Source organism: Hylobates moloch, unplaced genomic scaffold, assembly GCF_009828535.3.
Source record: "Hylobates moloch isolate HMO894 unplaced genomic scaffold, HMol_V3 SCAFFOLD_2, whole genome shotgun sequence".
NCBI lineage: Eukaryota > Metazoa > Chordata > Mammalia > Primates > Hylobatidae > Hylobates > Hylobates moloch.
In genome coordinates, this window is record NW_026652277.1 from 84,408,172 (window position 1) to 84,429,128 (window position 20,957).

General features: G+C 36.9%; 1 protein-coding gene across 3 annotated transcripts in view; it reads left to right on the top strand.

Annotated features, from left to right (window-relative positions):
* The first annotated feature begins 104 nt into the window (after window positions 1-104).
* LCA5 (lebercilin LCA5) overlaps window positions 105-20,957 on the top strand; it is a 60,836-nt gene continuing 39,983 nt past the window's right edge. The window contains exons 1-2 of one of the 3 annotated variants that reach the window (XM_032152658.2): window positions 105-370; window positions 18,551-18,931. In XM_032152658.2, coding sequence (XP_032008549.1) covers window positions 18,742-18,931 — 190 coding nt within the window. In that variant the 5' untranslated portion in view covers window positions 105-370; window positions 18,551-18,741. Of the gene's footprint in view, window positions 420-12,850; window positions 12,895-18,550; window positions 18,932-20,957 lie in introns of those variants that run through there. The other 2 variants (XM_032152665.2, XM_058434982.1) reach the window with 2 other exon arrangements.

The following is a 20,957-nucleotide window of genomic DNA, read 5'->3' on the forward strand; positions in this document are numbered from 1 at the left end:
GCCTTCCGGTTCCACTGAAGCCAATAAAAAGGGCCGTCTGGAGACAGAAGCCAATGGGAGCTCGGGTAGAGTCGTCATGATTGGCTGCGGTCTCTTCGTAGTGCAGTCTAGGCCTCTGCCTCCGTTACCCTGGAGCCCAGGTTACCGCCGCTGCCAGCCAGGAGCCGCGGTCCTCGCCCCCGTCCCATCCCTGTGTTTAAACCTCCCGCATCTCGGCAACCTCGGCACCCGCCCGGCAGCCTCCGCAGGAGCCAGGCATCCGCTCTTTGGCGGCCAGACGCCGAGGCCCCAGCTGGGAGTTCGGTCCTAAGAGGGAAGGCAAGGAGGCGGGACGCCGTATCGGCTCTGCGGAAGAGCCGGCGGGTTGGAGGTGGGCTTTGAAGTGGGCGTGGAGACGGCGGGGGAGGTGGAGGTGCGAGGTGAGGCTGGGTTGAAGCGTCGGGGAGCTGGCCAAGGGGCGTTCGTGGATGGGGGCCTGCGGGTGGTTCTTAAACCAGGGAAGATGAAGGGATTAGGGATGGGGAAGGATTTAGGGACCGCGAGGAGAAGGAAGACTTAGGAAAATGAGTAAAGAGCTCGGCTCCTGAGAGGGTCCCGAGGAAGGGAGGTTGACCGGCACTGGGGGGACTGGGAAGTTAGCAGGAGAGGAGCTGGGAAAGGGTATTTACTTCCCGGGACCGAGAAGAGAAGGAAGGGAGCAGGCGGATCTAGAGAAGTGGTTGTTATTAAAACAAAGAAAACAAAAACCCTGGAGGCCCGTGGAGACTCAAGACTAGAGAGGAGGGGCAGGGCCAAGACGGAAAAGGAGGCTTTGGTAGCTCTCGGATAATAATAGATGTGTTATTACTAAAACTGTGATTAGAGTGGAAAGCCGTACTTGTCCAGGCTGTGATATTTCTATACGTCCTTCAGGGATGGGATGAGAGGAGTAAAGATGGTTACAAATAAAAGAAAAAAGAAAGTGCCTTTTTGGCACACTCGAGTTGGAGTCGGTACTCAGATACGTGACGTTTACGTTCGATAGACCGTGGGATAGTGTTTAACAGTGAAGAGCCCTGGTCCAGTTCATCTGATATAAACTCCTTTTTTGTTCACTTTGTTCTTTGGAGAGTATACTTGGGCACATACATATTTATTCCCCTCCTTTTCTTCACGTTAAGAACTTGCATTAGAGATGTCTTTGGAATCAAAAGTCATCATTTAAATTAGTTTTTGGCAGAGGGATATGATTTTTAGAATGGTAAAACCGATGTTTCCAGTTCTTTACTCATTCCTTCTTTCTTTTGCATGGTTATTTTAATCTATGTTTTTTCCAGTTGTTCCACATTTAAATTGTGTATTACCGTTTTAAATATTTCACTTTGTGATTTCCTGCATGTTGACTAGTATGTTTATCCAAATAAGTTATAGGAAATAATAGTTTGTTTTGATTCTCTAAGTTGACAAAGTATCATTTTAAATATCAAAAAGTAGTTTGTGACTTGGGAAAAGAGATTTTTCTTCTTTTGTCAGTCACATCTCTTCCGTTAATCATATTGTGGAACTATAATTCTGTGGGACACAGTGGAAGCCCATTAAAATAAAGATGCTACCCTTCTCTTGGGTTCTTCTTCTGCCTGTCATTCTTCAACTCTTTTGTGGGATCTTCTTCCTCGGCCCTCCATATTTCATTATTGTTTTTCCCAATAATCCAGTCTTCTGTCTTCGGTCTTCTATTTTTTACTCTGTGTTCTTGGCTGTCTTCTTCCTCTCCTTTGGCTTACACTATTTGTGTTTTATTAACACTCTCCCAATTTTTTATTTCTGATCTGGAACTTTTGAGTTACTGTCAAACTTTTGTAGCTAATTTTTGGTATTTCCACATAAGTTTCCCATCCATAGGCATCCCAAACTCAGTATGTCCAATATTGAACCCATCACCTTTCCCTGCCAAAGCTGTCCTGCTTGAATACCACATTCTCCTCATTTTGCAAGCCCAAAACTTTGGAATTTACTCAAGTTCGTCTCTATTCTCAGACTTCATATTTAATCTGTCACCAAGTGTAGTTTATCTTGCTCAATTCTGTACTCTGTATCTCTAGTTATACTACCTTCAAAACACTGTCAGCGATTATCGAGACCAATTGATATTCTTCCTCCAGCTTTCCTGCCCTCCAATTCTTAGATTGGAGATGGATCCTTGCAAATGTCAGATCTGATAATATTAACCCTACTGAAGAGCCTTGGTTTCCAACCAACTTATTAATGACATAGAGATTCTTCTTGTGATATTATCTTCCACCCGATCCCGTCCCACTTACTATTACTTTAGCACTACTCCCCAGCCAGTGCCATCCTTTTAAGCTAACATTGTCCATTTGAAATAGAATGTGAGCTATATCCATTTTTTCAGTAGACACACAATAAAATACAGCTGAAATTTTAATATATTTTTAAACCACATATATCCAAAATATTATTTTAGCATATGTCAATATAAGAAAGATTATAGAAGAGCTATTTTATGGTCTGTTTTATGTACTAAGTTTTCAAAATTCCACATGTGTTTTACACTTGCCGCATATGCCAATTCTGAATAGCTACATTTGAGGTGCTCAGGAGCCGCTGCGTTGGACAGCACAGTTGTAAAGTATTTGCAGTTTGGTGATATGCCGTGCTCATCTAATGCCTTTTACTTGTGCAAATGCTGCATCCTCTTATTGAGACAGGGTCGTACTTCACTGTCTTCTTTTTCTAACCTCATTTACCACCCCACTTTTCAAACACACACGTGCATGAAATTATAATTGTGCCTAACCTCTGCTAATACCGTAAGACTCAATTTAGGCATTATCTCCTCTAGAAACCTTCTCAAACTAATCTTAGTTCTGAGTTTACTAAGCTTTCTCTGCTTCCTTTTATCATTAGTACTTATGGACTGTCGCATTATTTTTTTTTTCCTCTTGGTTGGGAATTACTTAACGGTAAGGGATCAGTCGTATTTTACTCATTTTTGTATCTTCAGCTGCATCTATAATCTAGTGCCTGACACTTCATAGGTGTTCAGTAAATGTCTTATAAATGAATGAGTGAATGAATGAACATTTTATGATGTTTTCATTTGACTGATTGAACTTTGGGAATATGTACTGTACTTAAGATGATTTAATTTGATCCATTGCTTAAAATGTTTAAAACAAGCCGATTATGTCTTACATTTCAAGTGTAGTATTTACTGTGATCTGATTGATCATATTTGATCATACTTTAAATCCAAACTTTATTTTTTGTTTTATTTATTTTTTGTTTTATTTTTAAATAAAAAGAGTTTGGTTTTTAAGCAAGATTATGCAGATAAGTAGTAGAATAAGGAAAATGCTTATAAATACGTGGGGACATGTATTAGAAGAGTGGAGAAACTTTACTTCATTTCTCCTTTGTGGAAGAGGAGCAGTAACCGCATGTAGCAATATGGTTTTTACTTTTATCTCATCTTTTTTGCGGGTAGGAGAAATGTCCTTATTTATATCTTTCTCACTTAAGTTTATTTCCATTTTATTTGCCTAGTTGTCTGTTGTGTGAACTCTTGTTGGCAGCAAAGGTAGCCAGTCAGCAATGTTTTATACAAAGAAGCTGAGCACAGGGATATGTCAGGAAATTAACAGTTTGTTGATTTTACAGTTTTTTTTTTCTTAAAACTAAGATGGTTTCTTAGAGTCAGATGAATTAGATATCATTATGATATTTATATACAATGGACTCTACAGCTTAGATTTGTTTTCTGATTCATTTGTAATCGGAGATAAAAGAAACTTCTGGCGCTCGAGGATCTTTAGGTTATCTTCTTTTTTTTTTTTTGACCTGTTATGTGTAATCTATACTGTTTGAGACTTTTTACTTTTTTTTTTTTTTTAAAGGAGAGTTTACTTTTGGATGAACAATGTCAAGTATTAGATTTGGTAGCTTTCTATTAATTGCTGTAGTGGCATGTTTAGCCAGCTTTAGGAAATAAACAGTTCTTAGGAATTGAAATTGGGCACAAGGCTTATAATTTTCCTTTTTTGCTTTTATCTAGTTAGTTCTTTGATTATCATTGAGAGGGAACTAATGGGATACATACAAGTACCCCTCACTCCTCAGCTCCTCCCTCCACCCGCAACGAACAACTGTTAACTGATTCATTCTTGGTTTAAATTAGTTGCAGAACTACACATGGACTATAAATCTTCAGTGTTCTGTTAATCTAAGATCACTTTTTTTCTTTTAAGAAAACGAATAATTATATTTATTCAATAGTATTATGACTACATTACATTAGTCAGAAATTACTATTTTAACTGCAGGTGAAATTCATTTTGTTTGAAGCCTTATTAGGTTCTCAGTTATTTAAAATTAACCTAGAAAAAAATATTTCAGCTTTACAATGGCAGCGACTCTGAGGAAAACTTTTTGATTTGCTAACTTTTCTCTCTCAGGAATTTTAGAGATTTAAGTAATTCTTATGCAATTATTTTAAAAGAGGGAAGATTTAACATTTTCTTTAAAACCAAAAGGAAAATTTTATAAAATGGAACTTAATATTCTGTTTGAAATAACATTATAGTCATTCATTTCACAAATAATGAATGGTGGGTGGTGTGTTTACTATGGTGAACGAAACAGACAAGAGTTCTGTCTCATGGGTCTTATATTTAGTAGGAGAAGTAAGGCAATAAATGTAAGATTATTTCCAGTAGTAACAAGGTCCGTGAAGAAAATAAAGCAGAGTAATAGGATAGAGTGACTGGGCTCACTTTAATAGAAAATTGTCAAGGAGCCATTTTTGAGAAGGTGACATTTGTGCTGAGAACAGGAAGAAGAGAAGGAACCACTTTTGTGAAGTTCTAGTTAGTGCAGCAAGTACTAAGGCTGTTGGCAAAAATCTTATATGTTGAAGGCACAGAAGAAGGCTAGCTTGCCTGAAAAAGGAGATTTGAGAGGAAGAGTGATGTAAGGATAGAGAAGTAGACAGAAGGGCTAGACCTTGTATAAGTTTGCAGGCCTGGTTAAGGACTCTGACGGCCATAGGAGACCATTGAAGTACATTAAGCAGGAGAGCAGTACTGGTCTGATTTCTGTTTTAAGTTGCTTTTTCTCACTGTCATGTGAAAAACTGATGTGAGGCAAGGATGAAAGTGGAATATCAGTTAAGAGGTTATTGCAGGACTCCTACAGAGAAAACATGGATGTGGACTAGACTCACATGACTTAGACTAGACCAGTAGCACTGTGGACGGTAGGAAATGGTCAGATCTGGAATGTAGTATGGAGATTAAAGTGTCTGGTTTTACAGATGGTTTGGATGAGAGATGTAAGAAGAAGGAATCCAGGACGATCTTTAGATTTGTGTCGTGAGTAATTCAGTGGATGGATTTACCATTTAATGAGATCGGAAACATAGGAAAGAGTTGAGGTGGAAAAGGAACGATAATGATTTCAGTTTTGGACATGTCCATTTGAAATGATTTTTAGATATCCAAATAGAATTGTCAAGTAGGAAGGTGAATATATGAATGTGGAAGCCAGAGTAAATGAAGTCTAGATGAGATCACCTAAGGAGAGAATGTAGACAACATGTGCTGCCCTGTGTATTCCAACATTTAGAGATCAGGAAGAGGAAGCAGATTCAACAAAGGAGACTGACAGGAGACAGCCAGCGAGGCAGTAAGCAAACCGGGAAAATAGATCACTATGGAAAAGCAAGTAAGAAGAGAGAGTTTTTAGGAGGGAAGGAATGGTTGGTTATGTCAAACACTACTGTGAGGTTAAGGACCAGTAGGGCAGAAAATTGGCTGATGGTGGGAGGAGATGTACAAAACAAAAAATAAGAAACTTGGCTGATGGATTTAGGAAGGTGAATGTCATTGGTGAGCTTGACAAAAGCTGTTTCAGTGGAGTGGTGGGGATGAAAACCTAACTAGTGTGGGTTCAAAAGGAAATGGTTGGAAAAGAAGTGGTGATAGCATTCTAGATTAAAGATTACGCTTCAAAAAATTATTGGAAAATTGGAGTGGAGAAATTGGGTTGTAGATGCAACAGAACATGGAATCAAGCATCAGCTTCATTAGCACCTCTTTGTTGATAGGAATGATCCTGTAGAGAGGGCACAATTGCAGAAGCACAATCCTTGACATTGAGAGGTAGTATGGGAAAGAAGATGAGTAAAAGGTTTAGCTTTAAAAAGGAGCAGAAATGCTTCTTCAGTTTTAGCAGAGTTGAGAGGGCAAAGAGGATGGGATAGATACAGGTGGAGGTGGCTTCAAAGATGAGGTAGTTATCTGATTGTTATTGAAATATTGAGTAGGTCACTCAACTAAGAGTCAGAAAACTTACAGTCTGTTTCAAGTTTTACTAACGAGCTTTCTGATCTTAGACCAGTTGTGAACTTAGGTAAGTCTGGGCCTCAGTTTCCTAAATCTTTGCAAAGGAAAGACTTGATTTCCTAGGGTCCTGTCCAGTGATAAATTGTTAGGTAATCTTGTTAAGCTATAGTAGTTTTTGTTGCTTTATACTTTATAAGAAAACTTAATAGTTACTTCCTTTACCTCATGTTTATCTGTTTCTTTTTTTTGGTCTAATTTTTTATGTCTTTTCTTTTTTATTTAACTTATATTCTATGTGCCTGTTTGCTTATTTGAGCTATTTTTCTGAAACGCGATTAGCCAGGCAGCTACAAGTTTCTACAAGGACTAAGGACTAATTTTTTACAAGTGAATTTTCACGTGTCTAAGTTTCTATTCTCTAGGAAAGCTAAGTTATTTGGGTTGTTATATTTCCTAAGGATGTACTGGCTTATTAAATGCAATGATAAATTGTGAGATGATATAAGTATTACGCATAGGTTAGAAAAACCCACCTTATTTCAAAATAGAACCTAAGTAATCAGAAGTTTAGCAAAGAAAAAATATATTCTTTGTTTTGTTTTGTTTTTCTTTCTTAAACTTTTATTTTAAGTTCAGGGGTACATGTGCAGATTTGTTACATAGGTAATCTTGTGTCATGGGGGTTTGTTGTATGGATTATTTCATCACCCAGGTATTAAGCCCAGTACCTATTTGTTATTTTTCCTGATCTCCTCCCTCCTCCCACCCTTCACCCTTTAGTAGTCCCTAGTGTGTGTCATTCCCCTCTATATGTTCTCATAATTTAGCTCCCACTTATAATGGCATAATGGCATTTGGTTTTCTGTTGCTTTGTTAGTTTGCTAAGGATAATCTTTCTTAAACATGAGTTAGCACAAACCATTTCAAATATTCTTCACAGATTTAGAGACATCCCTCAAAACCTGGGTTAGAAATAAATGAATTAACCAATTATTTGTTTTTTTATATATATATTTTTATTATACTTTAAGTTCTAGGGTACATGTGCACAATGTGCAGTTTGTTACATATGTATACATGTGCCATGTTGGTGTGCTGCACCCATTAACTCGTCATTTACATTAGGTATATCTCCTAATGCTATCCCTCCCCCCTCCCCCCACCCCACAACAGGCCCTGGTGTGTGATGTTCCCCTTCCTGTGTCCAAGTGTTCTCATTGTTCAATCCCCACCTATGAGTGAGAACATGTGGTGTTTGGTTTTTTTGTCCTTGCAGTAGTTTGCTGAGAATGATGGTTTCCAGCTTCATCCATGTCCTTACAAAGGACATGAACTCATCATTTTTTGTGGCAGCATAGTATTCCATGGTGTATATGTGCCACCTTTTCTTAATCCAGTCTATCATTCTTGGACATTTGGGTTGGTTCCAAGTCTTCGCTATTGTGAATAGTGCCGCAGTAAACATACGTGTGCGTGTGTCTTTATAGCAGCATGATTTATATTCTATGGGGTTACCATCTTCCTGGATGTTGCCTAAGTCTTACACCCCTTATAAGGTTACCCTTATAAGGATACCTTATAAGGCTGATGGATTACCCATCCCCTTCCTCTCTTAAATTTCGATTTCCCAATAACTAAACTTTCTTCCCTTTTATTGGCTGACCCCTCCTCCACATTCTGTTCGCTTATTGTGACCCTCTAGGTGCATGAGCCCTGCGGTTTGTTACATTTGCAGGCTGGCTGCCAGTGCTTAGATTTATCATGCCTTGAAAGTGGACCATTTAAAATGTTTTCTCACTAATTCTCTCCTCTTTTCTATTTACTTTCTTTGGTTACATTTTTATTTAAACCTTTCTGGTCCCTGAATTGCTTTAGAAGTTGTTAACTTTTTTCTTTCTTGGAGAGTGAGTTTAATTTGGTTTCTAGTAGTAGCAGGTTATTTTGCTAGTAAGTTATGGGCATTTGCTTATTAATAGCTGTTTTAATTAATCTCTGTGCTAGTCCCCTCACACAAGGGATAATACAACATCCCACTGCTGTTAAGACTCCTACCACAACTATGAGAGATGTAAGGATTGAAGCTACCATGCCTTTCCATTTTTTAAACCAACCTTCTAGCCAACCCGTAAATGGTTATTAATTCCAGCATTTTCTGCCAGTTTGTTGGCTAGAGTTGTTAGTCCTTGTAAAGTTTTCGTGATGGTTACATTTGGGGCAGTATTGTTAGGAATCAAAGTACAACATTTCCCACCCAGCATAACACATATTCCCCCCTTTTTTGCTAGTGTTATGTCTAGTGCAAGCCTGTTTTCCCAGGCCATTTGGCTGTTGGCATTTAACTGGCTAGCTACCCCCTTTGAGGGTGTCTGAGTATAACTGATGAATCTTTGTTGATTATAATAGATGTAGTTAATCTAATCCACATTCTTATTTTTTTTTTTTTTTTTTTTGAGACGGAGTCTCGCTCTGTCGCCCAGGCTGGAGTGCAGTGGCGCAATCTCGGCTCACTGCAAGCTCCGCCTCCCGGGTTCACGCCATTCTCCTGCCTCAGCCTCTCCGAGTAGCTGGGACTACAGGCGCCTGCCACCACGCCCGGCTAATTTTTTGTATTTTTAGTAGAGACGGGGTTTCACCGTGGCCTCGATCTCCTGACCTCGTGATCCGCCCGCCTCGGCCTCCCAAAGTGCTGGGATTACAAGCGTGAGCCACCGCGCCCAGCCTCACATTCTTATTAATAGTTGACCACGAGAAGAGTGCTGACTTAAACCTAGCAGGTATTTGGTTTCGGGCCTTAAGTTCATTAGGCATCTCCCTAGGGACTCCTATTGGGTTAACATGTATATTGGGATTAAAAGAATTTGTTACATCTTTTCGGTTTTGATGACCATGTGTATTTTTGGGTATCTTATGGAATGCCAGGGAGAGGGGAATGGCCAATTGGACTAAAGCACAAGTCCCCGTCCGGTCGGATGGTAACAGGTTACGGAGGTTCCTTTTCCCACAATACCACATGACGTTAGCACTGGGTATGTGGAGAGCTGAGTGATTGCCATTGCCTTACCGCTGATGTTTAGGATGTGGGTACAAGTTGAAAATTCTCCCATGGGCTTATTGAACTCTGCCGCCTGCCTAGAGAAACAAGAGGAGTGGTTTATATTCCCTATAGAGAACGATGGAATTGCTCTGGGATTTGACCTCCACAATGCAGGAAAGAGCAATGACAGACTTTTGTAAGTTTCATTTTCCTATGCATCCTTGTTCTGGTATAGAGCCAACATGCAACACATTCCTTCAGGATTGATATTTTATCCTAGAGGAAATGGAACCACCTTTGCCTGAGGTTGTTTCGCAGCACACTGGTAGCAGTTACTCTTGTTGAGGGCTTGTACCGAAAATTTGACCCATTCGACCCAGGCATTCACATCCCTGTACCCTGTCTCAATTTCTAAGGTTTGCCTTAAATTCTTTACCTCAATTATTTTTACCCTTTTGGGGTTATTATTTGGTGGACTAAAGTGTTTATTAGGGTTTGGAATTGAAGTAGTTCCGGGCAAATGGGAGGTTGAGTTTTTGATTTTTGAGAACGAATTGCCCTAGGGGGTCTTTCCCAGTGATGTCTGCTCTTAACCCATATACCCAAGACGCTTCCTTTGGTTCTTGGTTTAGAATGGCTGGATTGTTAATATTGATGAGTGTAGGATTGCATTTTAAATTCTGGCAGTTATTTGGCGGGGAGCCCTTGGACAGATGTAGTTTATTCTTTGAGGGTCTCCAGCTCAGAGTTACCCGCCCTGTGTTTATTGTCCGACCCTGAAATTGGGTAGTTTACCATACATCATCCCAGCTGGGGTAGAGTCATGCGCTACTGTAACCTGTATCATGTTCAGGGAAAAGATATTTATTTGCCTGTGAGAGCTGTCTCTGATTTTTCAAATTCCCACAAGATAAGACCGGGCAGGTATTAAATCTTATAGTTTGTGTTGCTACCATGTTGGTCACATTGATACCAACTTGATTGGGTAGGGAGGAGTTCCTGCCAGTTTCCATTTTGACGTTCTGCTTTTTGTATAGTAGCCCATTTTAGCCATATTAACTTCCAGAAATGGGGCCAGCCTGTGTTTTCTTTTTAGATTTTTTTTTTAGAGTTAACTTTAAGGGTTCCTTAGGTGACCCATGCACTTTTTACTGTTGTTTTCCCCTCCCTTCTGGGGTCTGTTTTACCAGTCCCTTGATGAGAGTACAGTGAATCTGCTGCTGTTCAGCTGTTTGCATGGCTGTTTCAGTGGTTAGGAGCACTTGAGGGTCCTTCCCAGCTTGGGTGGAGTTTGTCTTCTTTCCAAGTTTTAATCAGCATCAAATCACCAGGCTAGAAGTGGAAATCATGAGGCTGGAAGTGGTGAACAGCAAACTTAAGAGGCGGAGTTTGAGTTAGAAGTCCTTTTAACCTAAGGGATGACAGGGTGGAGGATATGGCCAGTTTATAATTTCTTAAGAATTGATCCTTGGTTTCCATAGTAGGGAGATTTGTAGCTCTGCCAAAATATAGGAGCCCATATAATAACTTGTAGGGGGACAATCCCAAGTGTTTTCCTGGGGCTGTTCTAATCCTAAGGAGTGCTATTGGGAGACATTTGGTTCCGGGCATTTTAGTTTTTAAGATTAGTTTGGTGATAGCTTTTTGAGAGTTTGATTTATTCTTTTTATCTTTCCAGAGGAAGGGGGATGCCAAGGGGTGTGATAATTCCATTTAATTTGTAAACTTTCCATAATTCCCTTTAACACACTTGAGGTAAAGCGGCTCCCATTGTCTGAATTAATATTTTTCACCAAGCCAAATCTAGGTAAAATTTGTTTTTTTGTTTTGTTTTGTTTTTTGAGACGGAGTCTCGCTCTGTCACCCAGGCTGGAGTGCAGTGGCGCGATCTGGGCTCACTGCAACCTCTGCCACCTGGGTCCACGCCATTCTACCTCAGCCTCCCAAGTAGCTGGGACTACAGATGCCTGCCACCTTGCCTGGCTAACTTTTAGTATTTTTAGTAGAGACGGAGTTTCACCGTGTTAGCCGGGATGGTCTCCATCTCCTGACCTTGTGATCCACCCGCGTCAGCCTCCCAAAATGCTGGGATTACAGGCATGAGCCACCACGCCCAGCCGTAAAATTTGTTTTGATATTATTTTGACCACATTCCTGGCAGTGGCTATTGGGAAGGGGAAAGGCTTCCACTGCGCCTGAAAGGTGGTTTATGATTACCAGTAAATACTTTAGTTTTCCTGTTTTGGGCATTTCTGTGAAATTTACTTGAATGCTTTGAAATGGTCTTAGTTCTGGAGGCCTTCCTCCTGTGGCCTGTTTTCTGATCACCTTTTTGTTTACCCTTTGACAAGTTACACAACTTCCACATACTTGTTTAGTGAGGGTCTAAATCCCTATACACCCATAATTCCTAAGTATTGCATCACACAGAGCCTGGGGTCCCCAGTGACTCCCTTTGTGTAATACAGACATTAGTTCTTTTATTAGAGGTTTACTCACACTAGCTTTCCCACACTGTCCACCATTATCTTGGCTGTCTGCTCCAGATTGTGGCTCCTGCCGCCCCCACACCTGCAGCTGCACTCCCTGACCTGCAAGGTCAGTTCTTAGTTACAAAGTTGACTTTCAAGAGGCCTTGCCCTACTAGGTCCTCCGGATCTAATCCGGACTATTTTTTTCATTTGATCTCTGAGCCTCTGCAGAATGCAGAGGGAATTTCCTCTTTTTCTTGTTGAATTTCGAATGCCTTTGAGACGTTTTGTGTCCTAGGAGTGGACTCTTTGATCCCTTTAATTATTAGTTTCCTGAGGTCCTGCATTTGGGCCCAGTCCCTGGGATTGTGATTATTCCAGTTGGGATTGACATTTGGAAATTTTTGTTTGGCTGGCAAGACTTTTTGCCTGGGAGGGTGTTGCCTCTCCCAGATGGCTATGACCACTTTCCTAATTCTCCTTTCTTCTCCTGTGAACAGGATATTTATGATAGACATTGTTTTAGCCCAGGTGTAAAAGATGGGTCCTAGGAATTGGTCCAGCTGGTCTGCTAAAACGAGGGGATTTCCTAGGAGTGGTTTCATTTCCTTCTTTTTTCTCTCTTTTTTTTAAGTATAAATGATCAACCAGAAATTATCTTCAGAGAAGTAAAACCAGAAGTATGTAAATAGAAAGCCCAAGATAAAGAAACAGAAAAGCTGACACTATATGAAGCAGAGGTAATTCTTGGATCACAAGAGACTTTAAACAGAAAATGTTTATGTAGTATTCTCAGAGAAAAAAATATATTACCTCAGTGATGCGAGAAGAGAATAATTATTTTAAAAATCGGAACAAGAAAAAGTTCTTGGAAATGAAGATATTGGCACAGTTTTTTAAATGATGGTTTAGAAGATAAATTGAAAAAACTCTGAAAATAGAAGAAAAAAGTAGGCTTATTATTTAACTAGGAGAAATTTCAAAAAGAAAATGGAAAAAAAGGTTAATTATCTGAAGAACAATATAAGAAAATCTCTGGTGCTTAAAGGTACAGATTTCCAGATTGAAAGGAAGACGGGGAGAAAGGGTCCCAACACAACGAAAAAGGCTCACTGGTATTCATGTGCTTGTGAAATTTCAGTATAACAAGGAGGAAAGCCCTAAAAGCACCTAGGGAGCGAAAAAAGGAAAAAGATAACCTATAAAGGAATGAGAATCTGTTTTAGCATAACTGGAGTGTAAATTCCCTAAGGGCAGGGACTTTCTGTTCATTACTGCTACATAGAGCTCAAGAAATATATTTTGAATAAAAGAGTGACTGTAACATATGTGTCACAAACAATGCTGATATATTTTTAACAAAAGAATGATTATAACATGTCTCACAAACAATGCTGAGGGTTTAAGACAGTGAAGCAGTGTCTTCAAAGTTATGAGAGAAAATAACCTAGAATTTGGAATGTATGAAAAGTAACAAGTGTGAGGTAAAATAACGACATTCTCAGGCATTCGAGGACTTAGAACATTTACTTCCTAAACCATAAATACTTTCTGAAGAAGTTATGTAAGGATGTGGACCAGTAAAATGATGATGGAAATTAATAAAGGTGACATGGTCTAAATGAAATAGTGCACTAACTCAGGAATTCAATAAAAGTAATTCCAGAATGACAGCAGTACTAGTCTAGAAAGTAGTTGGTTTAAATTAGAATAGGAAATTCAAGGAAAATGTCTTTAGGAGGAAGAATGGAATGGACTTCAGGCTATTGGTAGATTAAGAAGCTGGTAGATATTAGTGATATAAGAAACGTTTTTTCCACTTAATAGGAAAAAAAGACAATTAGGAATTCTAAGAGAAAAACCATGCATAACCAACATGTAGTTGCATGTTGCAACCATATAAGGTGAAGGGTGAGTTAAATCCTCATCTTTCATAGTCTAAAATTGCTAACTCAAGATATAGCATACACATAAAGGTATAAGCCATTAAAATGGTTGTTTCAAGGAGCAGGACTTGGGTAATGGGGCATTGGATATTTCCTTTATTTATTTTTATGAAACTATGTGGATATATTTGAGGGGGGGCAAGGAGAGAACACTGTATTCTTCCCCTTTGCCATAGAAAGTTGGTGGGCCCCTCGGATTTAGATGGAATAGGGAGGTCATAGGAAGCTACTTCTGCTATGCAAATGTAAACAGAAATAATTTTCATCTTTACCATATAACCAACTTTTAATTTTATTATTGGAATTTAAACTGAAAGTTGTTGACAAAGAACATCAGTTATAATTTACTGAGCATCTCATATGTGTTTGAATTGCTAATATAATTGTTGATATTTACCAAGTTCTTACTGTGTAATAGTTATTGAATTATCCCATTTAATCCTCACAAGAATTCTCTAAAGTAGTTACTAGTAATATTACCATTTTACGTTTAAAAAAATTAGACTTAACATTGAGAGGTAAACTCTCCAGATTTACATACTAATGAGTGCTAGAGCCACTTACTTGCTGTTATCATTATCCTTTTTTTCTAGACAATTTTTTTCGTGTGTAAATATTTTTTCACATGATTGCAGAGTGAAAGATTCAGGCTGATTTATGTATATTTTTAATATTAGTATTTGCCATAGGAATTGTTGATTTTAGATACAGTAGCTAATTTTGATAGAGACTGTGATTGCTGGACACACATCAGAAATAAAATCAAAGTGTTTTTTTTTTTGCTTTTTAAAATATTTCTTCTAAAGAAAATATCAAACAAATACAGAATTGGAAATATTAGAATAATGAATTCAAAAGTCTTCAATCAGTTTACATAATCATCAGCTCACAGTCAATTTTGTATAATCTCTACCCTTACCCATTTTCTTTTGGGTTATTTTGAAGCAAACCCCAGACAATTTTATTTATAAATATTTGAACATATATCTCTAAAAGATAAAGATTCTTTAAAAAAAAAAAGACAGTATCAATGTCTCACCTAAAACAATATAATTCCTTAATATTAAATATGTGGTCAGGGCTGGGCGTGGTGGTGCACGCCTGTAGTTCTGGCTACTTAGGAGGTGGGAGGATTGCCTGAGCCCAGGAGTTGAAGGTTGCAGTAAGCCATGATCATGCCACTGCACTCCCGTTGAGGCAACAGAGCAAAACCCTGTCTCTAATAACAATAAGTAGTGTTTAAATTTTCTTGATTATAATTTTTTAATACAATTTATTGTAATCAGGAGTGAAATACTGTCCATGGATTACACTTGGTGGTTGTTTCTTAAGACTTTCTTATTATATAAATACCCTCTTCTCTCCTCTCTGTTGTTCTGCTTGCAATTTGTTCATTAAAGAATCTAGTTTTTCCTGTAGAGTTTGCTACAGTCTGGATTTTTTCCGATTGCTTCTTTGTACCTCGATCTCTTTCATACTTTCAGTGTCATTTACATTTAGAGGCTTCAGTAGATTCAGATTTAGTTTTTGTGGGGAGGAGGGGAGATTACTTCAGAGGTATTATTGTGTCCTATCAGAGACATGGTGTCTGGCTGTTACTTTTCTGTAGCGATACAGCCATTTATGATCATTATATAGCTTCATTATTTCATTAGGAGTTGTGAAATGTCACTCGTCTAATTCTGTCATTTTAATATTTTATTTTTTATTTGTTAACTAGAATAATTCCATAAAGAAATACTTCCCTCTCATCTAATATTTTGTTATTTTCAGATAATAGCTTTTTAAGAGTATAGGCAAGATGCATGTGTGTTTTTTTATGTATATAAATTTTTAAATTAAATGAGATGGTTTCCTAGAATCTTCCAAAGGTGAATAATTAGGTTTTTGTAAAATATATCATATGAACTCAAGGATTTAAACACTTTTTATATGTTTAAATCGTTTGCTGATATAATTCGTATTGATGACAAATTTGCCTTGTCTTTGGCAAGTAGTTCCTTGAAGTTGGCTCCTGAGTCCAGTTGACTGACACTCCATCAGCAGTGTCTGATAGCTTCCTTGCTTTCTAGGATGACCAGATTGCTATATTCTTAGATTTATTTTGTGTGTTTCCTCCCTCAGAAATGGAATCAGGCATTTCACAAGGAACTTTAGGTTCTTTCAATGGGAAGGGGCATATAGACACTACATCTGGGTTCTAGGAATGTTCCTAGTTTTTTCCTTGTTTCTGGGATTTTTCAGTGGTCAAAGTGAAGAAGTTTTTTTAAAATAAATAAAAGCCATCATAAATTCATACTGACACTCATAATTCAAATTTTCAGTGTCAAAGTTTTAAAACTCACATTAGTTTATATTTACTTCTTCCATGTTGAAAATTCTAGTGCCCAGCTGCACCAATAATAATTACTCATTTGTTTTATTTCACAGTACATGTGTATAAGTCTGAGAATAAAATATCTGAGTAGCAAAATATGATTATTGGAATGGCTTTAAAATTTTTTTTGCATTTTTTTTGGTCATTATGTCTCACTAGGAATATAAAGTCAAGTTACTGTGTTTTAAAGTTATTCGAACTGGTTAATTTGTGTGGTTTTACCACCAACCATGTATGTAGATTGATTTATCTAATTTTATTTTGATTTATGGTAATTGCTTTTCAAAAATCTCATTTCTAAAAATTATAATTTCCAATGTTAAATCTACAAAAATTATATACAAAGAAGCCTAGCTTCTATCCCTTTCCCTAAACTCTGCTTCCTTCCTTCCCCTGTAGCAGTGTTGTTTAGTAAGCTAACTACCAGCACATGTGGCTTCTTAAATTAAAATTAATTAAAATTAAATAAAATTAAAAATTAGTTCTTCAGTTACACCAGCAACATCTCAAGTGCTTGATAGTCACATGTGGCCAGCCACCATCTTGAACAGCACAGATTATAGAACATTTCCATCCTGGCTGAAAGTTCTGTTGGACAGCCGTACCCTGGCGAACCCATTTTATTTTTCTTAATTATTTGATTTCTCCTTCTACTTAAATATATAAAAATTACATATGTTACCCTTCTTCCTTGATAAATGGTAGCATACTACATGCTTTTTTCCCTCTTTCTTTTCTCTGTATATCCTCTGTATTCTCTGTATATCTTTTCTCTGTATATCTGGCATAAAATATTATGCCAGTAATAATGCTACAATAAATAGTGCTGCCTTGTGCATGTCCTTTCATGTGTTATTACTAGAAGAACAATACTTTTAATACTACTTTCATCAATGAGATTTTTGTTTCTTCTAAATTGGATTATAAAAGTAATCCAATTTTGTTGTGTTAGAAAACCAGAATATGTTAATGGAGAGAGAAAATTATCTAAAATCCATGTTGTCAGGCAGGCACTATTTTGGTGTTCTTGTATTCCTTGCTTGGAAAATGTTTTCAGTTTCTGAATTCAGATATGAATAATAGTATTTTCAGTATTTTTTAATGAATATGTGTAGTTGAGATCATACTGTATGCACTAATTTGAATTTTTTATTTACGATAATAGTATAAGCATTTTCCTTAAATACAAACTTTTTATAAACATTTTCAGTAGCTTCATGATATTATGCTGTATGGATTTATAAAATACTTAATTATTCCTCAATGATTAGGCATTTAATTTGCTTCCATTAAAAAAATTGTACTGTACTACATTAAATATTTGCACATAACTTTTCTCCTAATTTTAGCATTATTTTATTGGAATCCAGAAATTATTGTATCAAAGGTTAAAGCATAATTAAAGTGACAATACATTTTGCCAGTGTTCTTCCAAAAAAACTCTAGGGATCTTTTTCTGATAGCAACTCTGACAGCATTGAGTGTTATTATTTTGAAAAATCTTTAATAATTTGTGTTATCTTTTTGGAGTCTTATATATTTTGCCCATTTAATTTTTTACCCCATATTTTTCTCAAAGGATGATATATTTATGTATTGAAGATAACAATTTTTTGTCATGTTTGCAAATGTTTCTCATCAAGTGTTTTTTCTTTTAGTTTTTAAAAAATATACTTTAGTTTTACATTTTTTGTGTAGTCAATCTTGGATATTTTTATTTATTCTTTATTCTTTCCTTTTTTTTTTTTTTTTTTGAGATGGAGTCTCATTCTGTCACCAGGCTGGAGTGCAGTGGCGCCATCTTGGCTCACTGCAACCTCCACCTCCTGGGTTCAAGCAATTCTCCTGCCTCAGCCTCCGAAGTAGCTGGGACTACAGGGGTGTGCCACCACGCCTAGCTAATTTTTGTATTTTTAGTAGAGATGGGGTTTCACCTTGTTGGTCTCTTGACCTCATGATCTGCCCGCCTCGGCCTCCCAAAGTGTATTTACTCTTATTAGCAGGTTTGTTCTTTACTATCACCACTACCTCCACTCCCACTGCCTCCCTGCCTAAAAAAGAAAAAACTGGTGATTTGATCATTATTGTCCGTTAAAATTCAGCATTTGCCTCTAGTATAACTCTTAAAATTAAACAGTCAACTTCAGTTAACATTTATTCAGAAGTAGTTGTATGTCAGGTACTTATCTATCTAGGCTATGACGGTCTGTATTTTCTCCAAATACTGTAAGTAACTTATCTGTGAAAATATAGATAAATTGTAGCCTCTTTTAAAAATTGTAAGCTATGTATTATTTTGCTTTTAGTGTCTTTCATTGTAATCAACTGTAGAAACTGTAGAGACTGTGTGATAAGTCTCCTTTCCACTTCCTTAATTTCAGGGCAAAAAAATTTATCTTCTGGATGCTAATGTGAATTGTGGTCTACAAATACATTGTGGAGAAAATAGATTGTGGAGAAATGAATATTATCAGGATCTGAAGACTGTGGAAATGTTTTTCAGTATTGTTATAGTCTCCTCTGGAGAAAATAATCTGTGAAATTATGTGAATAGAGGCCATTTTTCAAAACAATGGGGGAAAGAGCAAGAAGTCCAGGTACTGATCAAGAAAGAGAGGCAGGCAAACATCATTATTCTTACTCATCTGATTTTGAAACGCCACAGTCTTCTGGCCGATCGTCGCTGGTCAGTTCTTCACCTGCAAGTGTTAGGAGAAAAAATCCTAAAAGACAAACTTCAGATGGCCAAGTACATCACCAAGGTAAGCATTCTGTCTGGTGGACCTAGAATACTCATTTTTAGTGCTTAAGGAAAACGTGTATGAATGAAACTCTTTTATTAGTATATATGTTGTTGTATACATGGAAGTGGGCTGATTTACATTTTATAGGTTATATACTTATAAGTATATATAAATGTTGCTTGATGGTACTATTTGTTACATTCAAAGTCATACAATATACAGAAGGAAACATAGCTAAGCCTTCTCAGTTTGTTTTTTCTTTTTCCTAAATAAATGCTTGTCTTGGGGTTTCTGAGGTACTGTAAAGGCAAAAAAGTTTATAAATCATATGTACCTTTTTGTGTCTTCATTTTTTGAAAGTAGAAAGAAGCATTGACATAAAGTGGTTAAGGGACTTTTTAATAGATTGAGTAAAATTACTTACTGTAGGTAATACAGTGTTTACTGTAAAAATTCAAATTAAACCTAGGAATGGAATTGAGGCCTTTGGTTTAATTTGCTTTCTTTTGAAGTGTGTTATAATGGAAACTGGATTAATCATTAGAAGTCATTTTTGTTATTAAAATGTTACTAGAATGGAAATAGGCCTTCATACATATTTGACTATGTAATATTCTACAAATATCTTCATCTCAATAAATCTCTGGTCAAGAAAACCCCATTGTAGTTAGTAACAAAATATGTAAGGTTTACAAGTACAGCATAGAAAAATAAGGCAAATGAGATAATTACAGTATCCATTAATAAAAGCACAGCAGTAGCTTAAAATGGTGAGAGTTTAGACTGCAAGGCAGGGAGCGGTAAAATTGTGGGTGGAAAAGGGAAACAACGGACCACATTATGAGACACCTTGCATCCTGTGCTAATGTATTGACTCTATTTTTGTGGCAAATAGCCATTGAAAGGATTTAAGCAAGGACATAATTAAGTTTGCCTTTATAAATTTTTACTTCGAAAAATAATATTTGCTCATTAAAAACTACAAAGAATATGTATTCCTTTTGAAAGAAACCCTTTCATGGACCCCTAGTCTAGCTCCTCAGGGATTTCCGTACTTCTAACCATTTATAACAATTGGGAACCTTTTTCTTTTTCTTTTTTTGTAAGTACAATGCTTTGTTGTTGTTATTTTGGTCTCCTTCTCCAAATCGTCTCAGTGAGGAGCTTGTTATGATTTTGTAGTTGAGAGCATGATCTCTTATTAAACCTTTGCTGTATAATTAAGAACAAAACAGATCTTAGGATTGAACCTTAGAAAATGCTTGTTAGTCTCAAGAAATACCTCGGGTATTATTGGTAAGGAATACTTTAATTTTTTTCTTCATTCCCCACAAACAACTTAGGAGGCCACCCAATTAGGGAGTCAGAACTTTGTAAGCCTTACCTTATTTGAGAAGATAACTGAGAAAAGCTGTGAAAAACAGTTCCAGCCTCAGCCAGAAAATTTCGATTATTGTCTTCAATTTGACTTGTACTGTTTTCTGTTTTACACTGTCCTTTGAATTAAAATCTGTGGTAATTAGTCTGCCTTAGACCAAGTAACAAGACCAAACTGATAGGTTTCTGTAAACACTAAATTGCAATCAGTATAGACTAACCTAAGGACAAAACAAATGTGATTAAAACAGCATTTTAAATGAATTTTCGGGTTTGTGTGTTTGATAGCATATTCTTCCTTCCCCTTCCTTAATTTTCAGCATACTTTACTTTTTTTTGCGTAAAATTCATGCAGTATCAAAATTTTTCATGGTAAAATTTAATAAGTTTTGGTTATACATATTCATTTATTATATATTTATTCCACTATTTGTTTTTTCAGTAATATAAACATATCTTGATTTTTTTGGTGGATGCATAATTTATTTTTTTTTTATTTTTTATTTTTTTTAGAAAAGAACAGCCCACTTTTTATTAGTAGCAGTAGAAACAGTGCCAATAATTGACATTTTGTGAGCATGTATTTGCCAGACTCCGTGCTGGTTGATTTACATCTGATATATCTTTTTTTTTTTTTTTTTTATTATACTTCAGGGTTTTAGGGTAC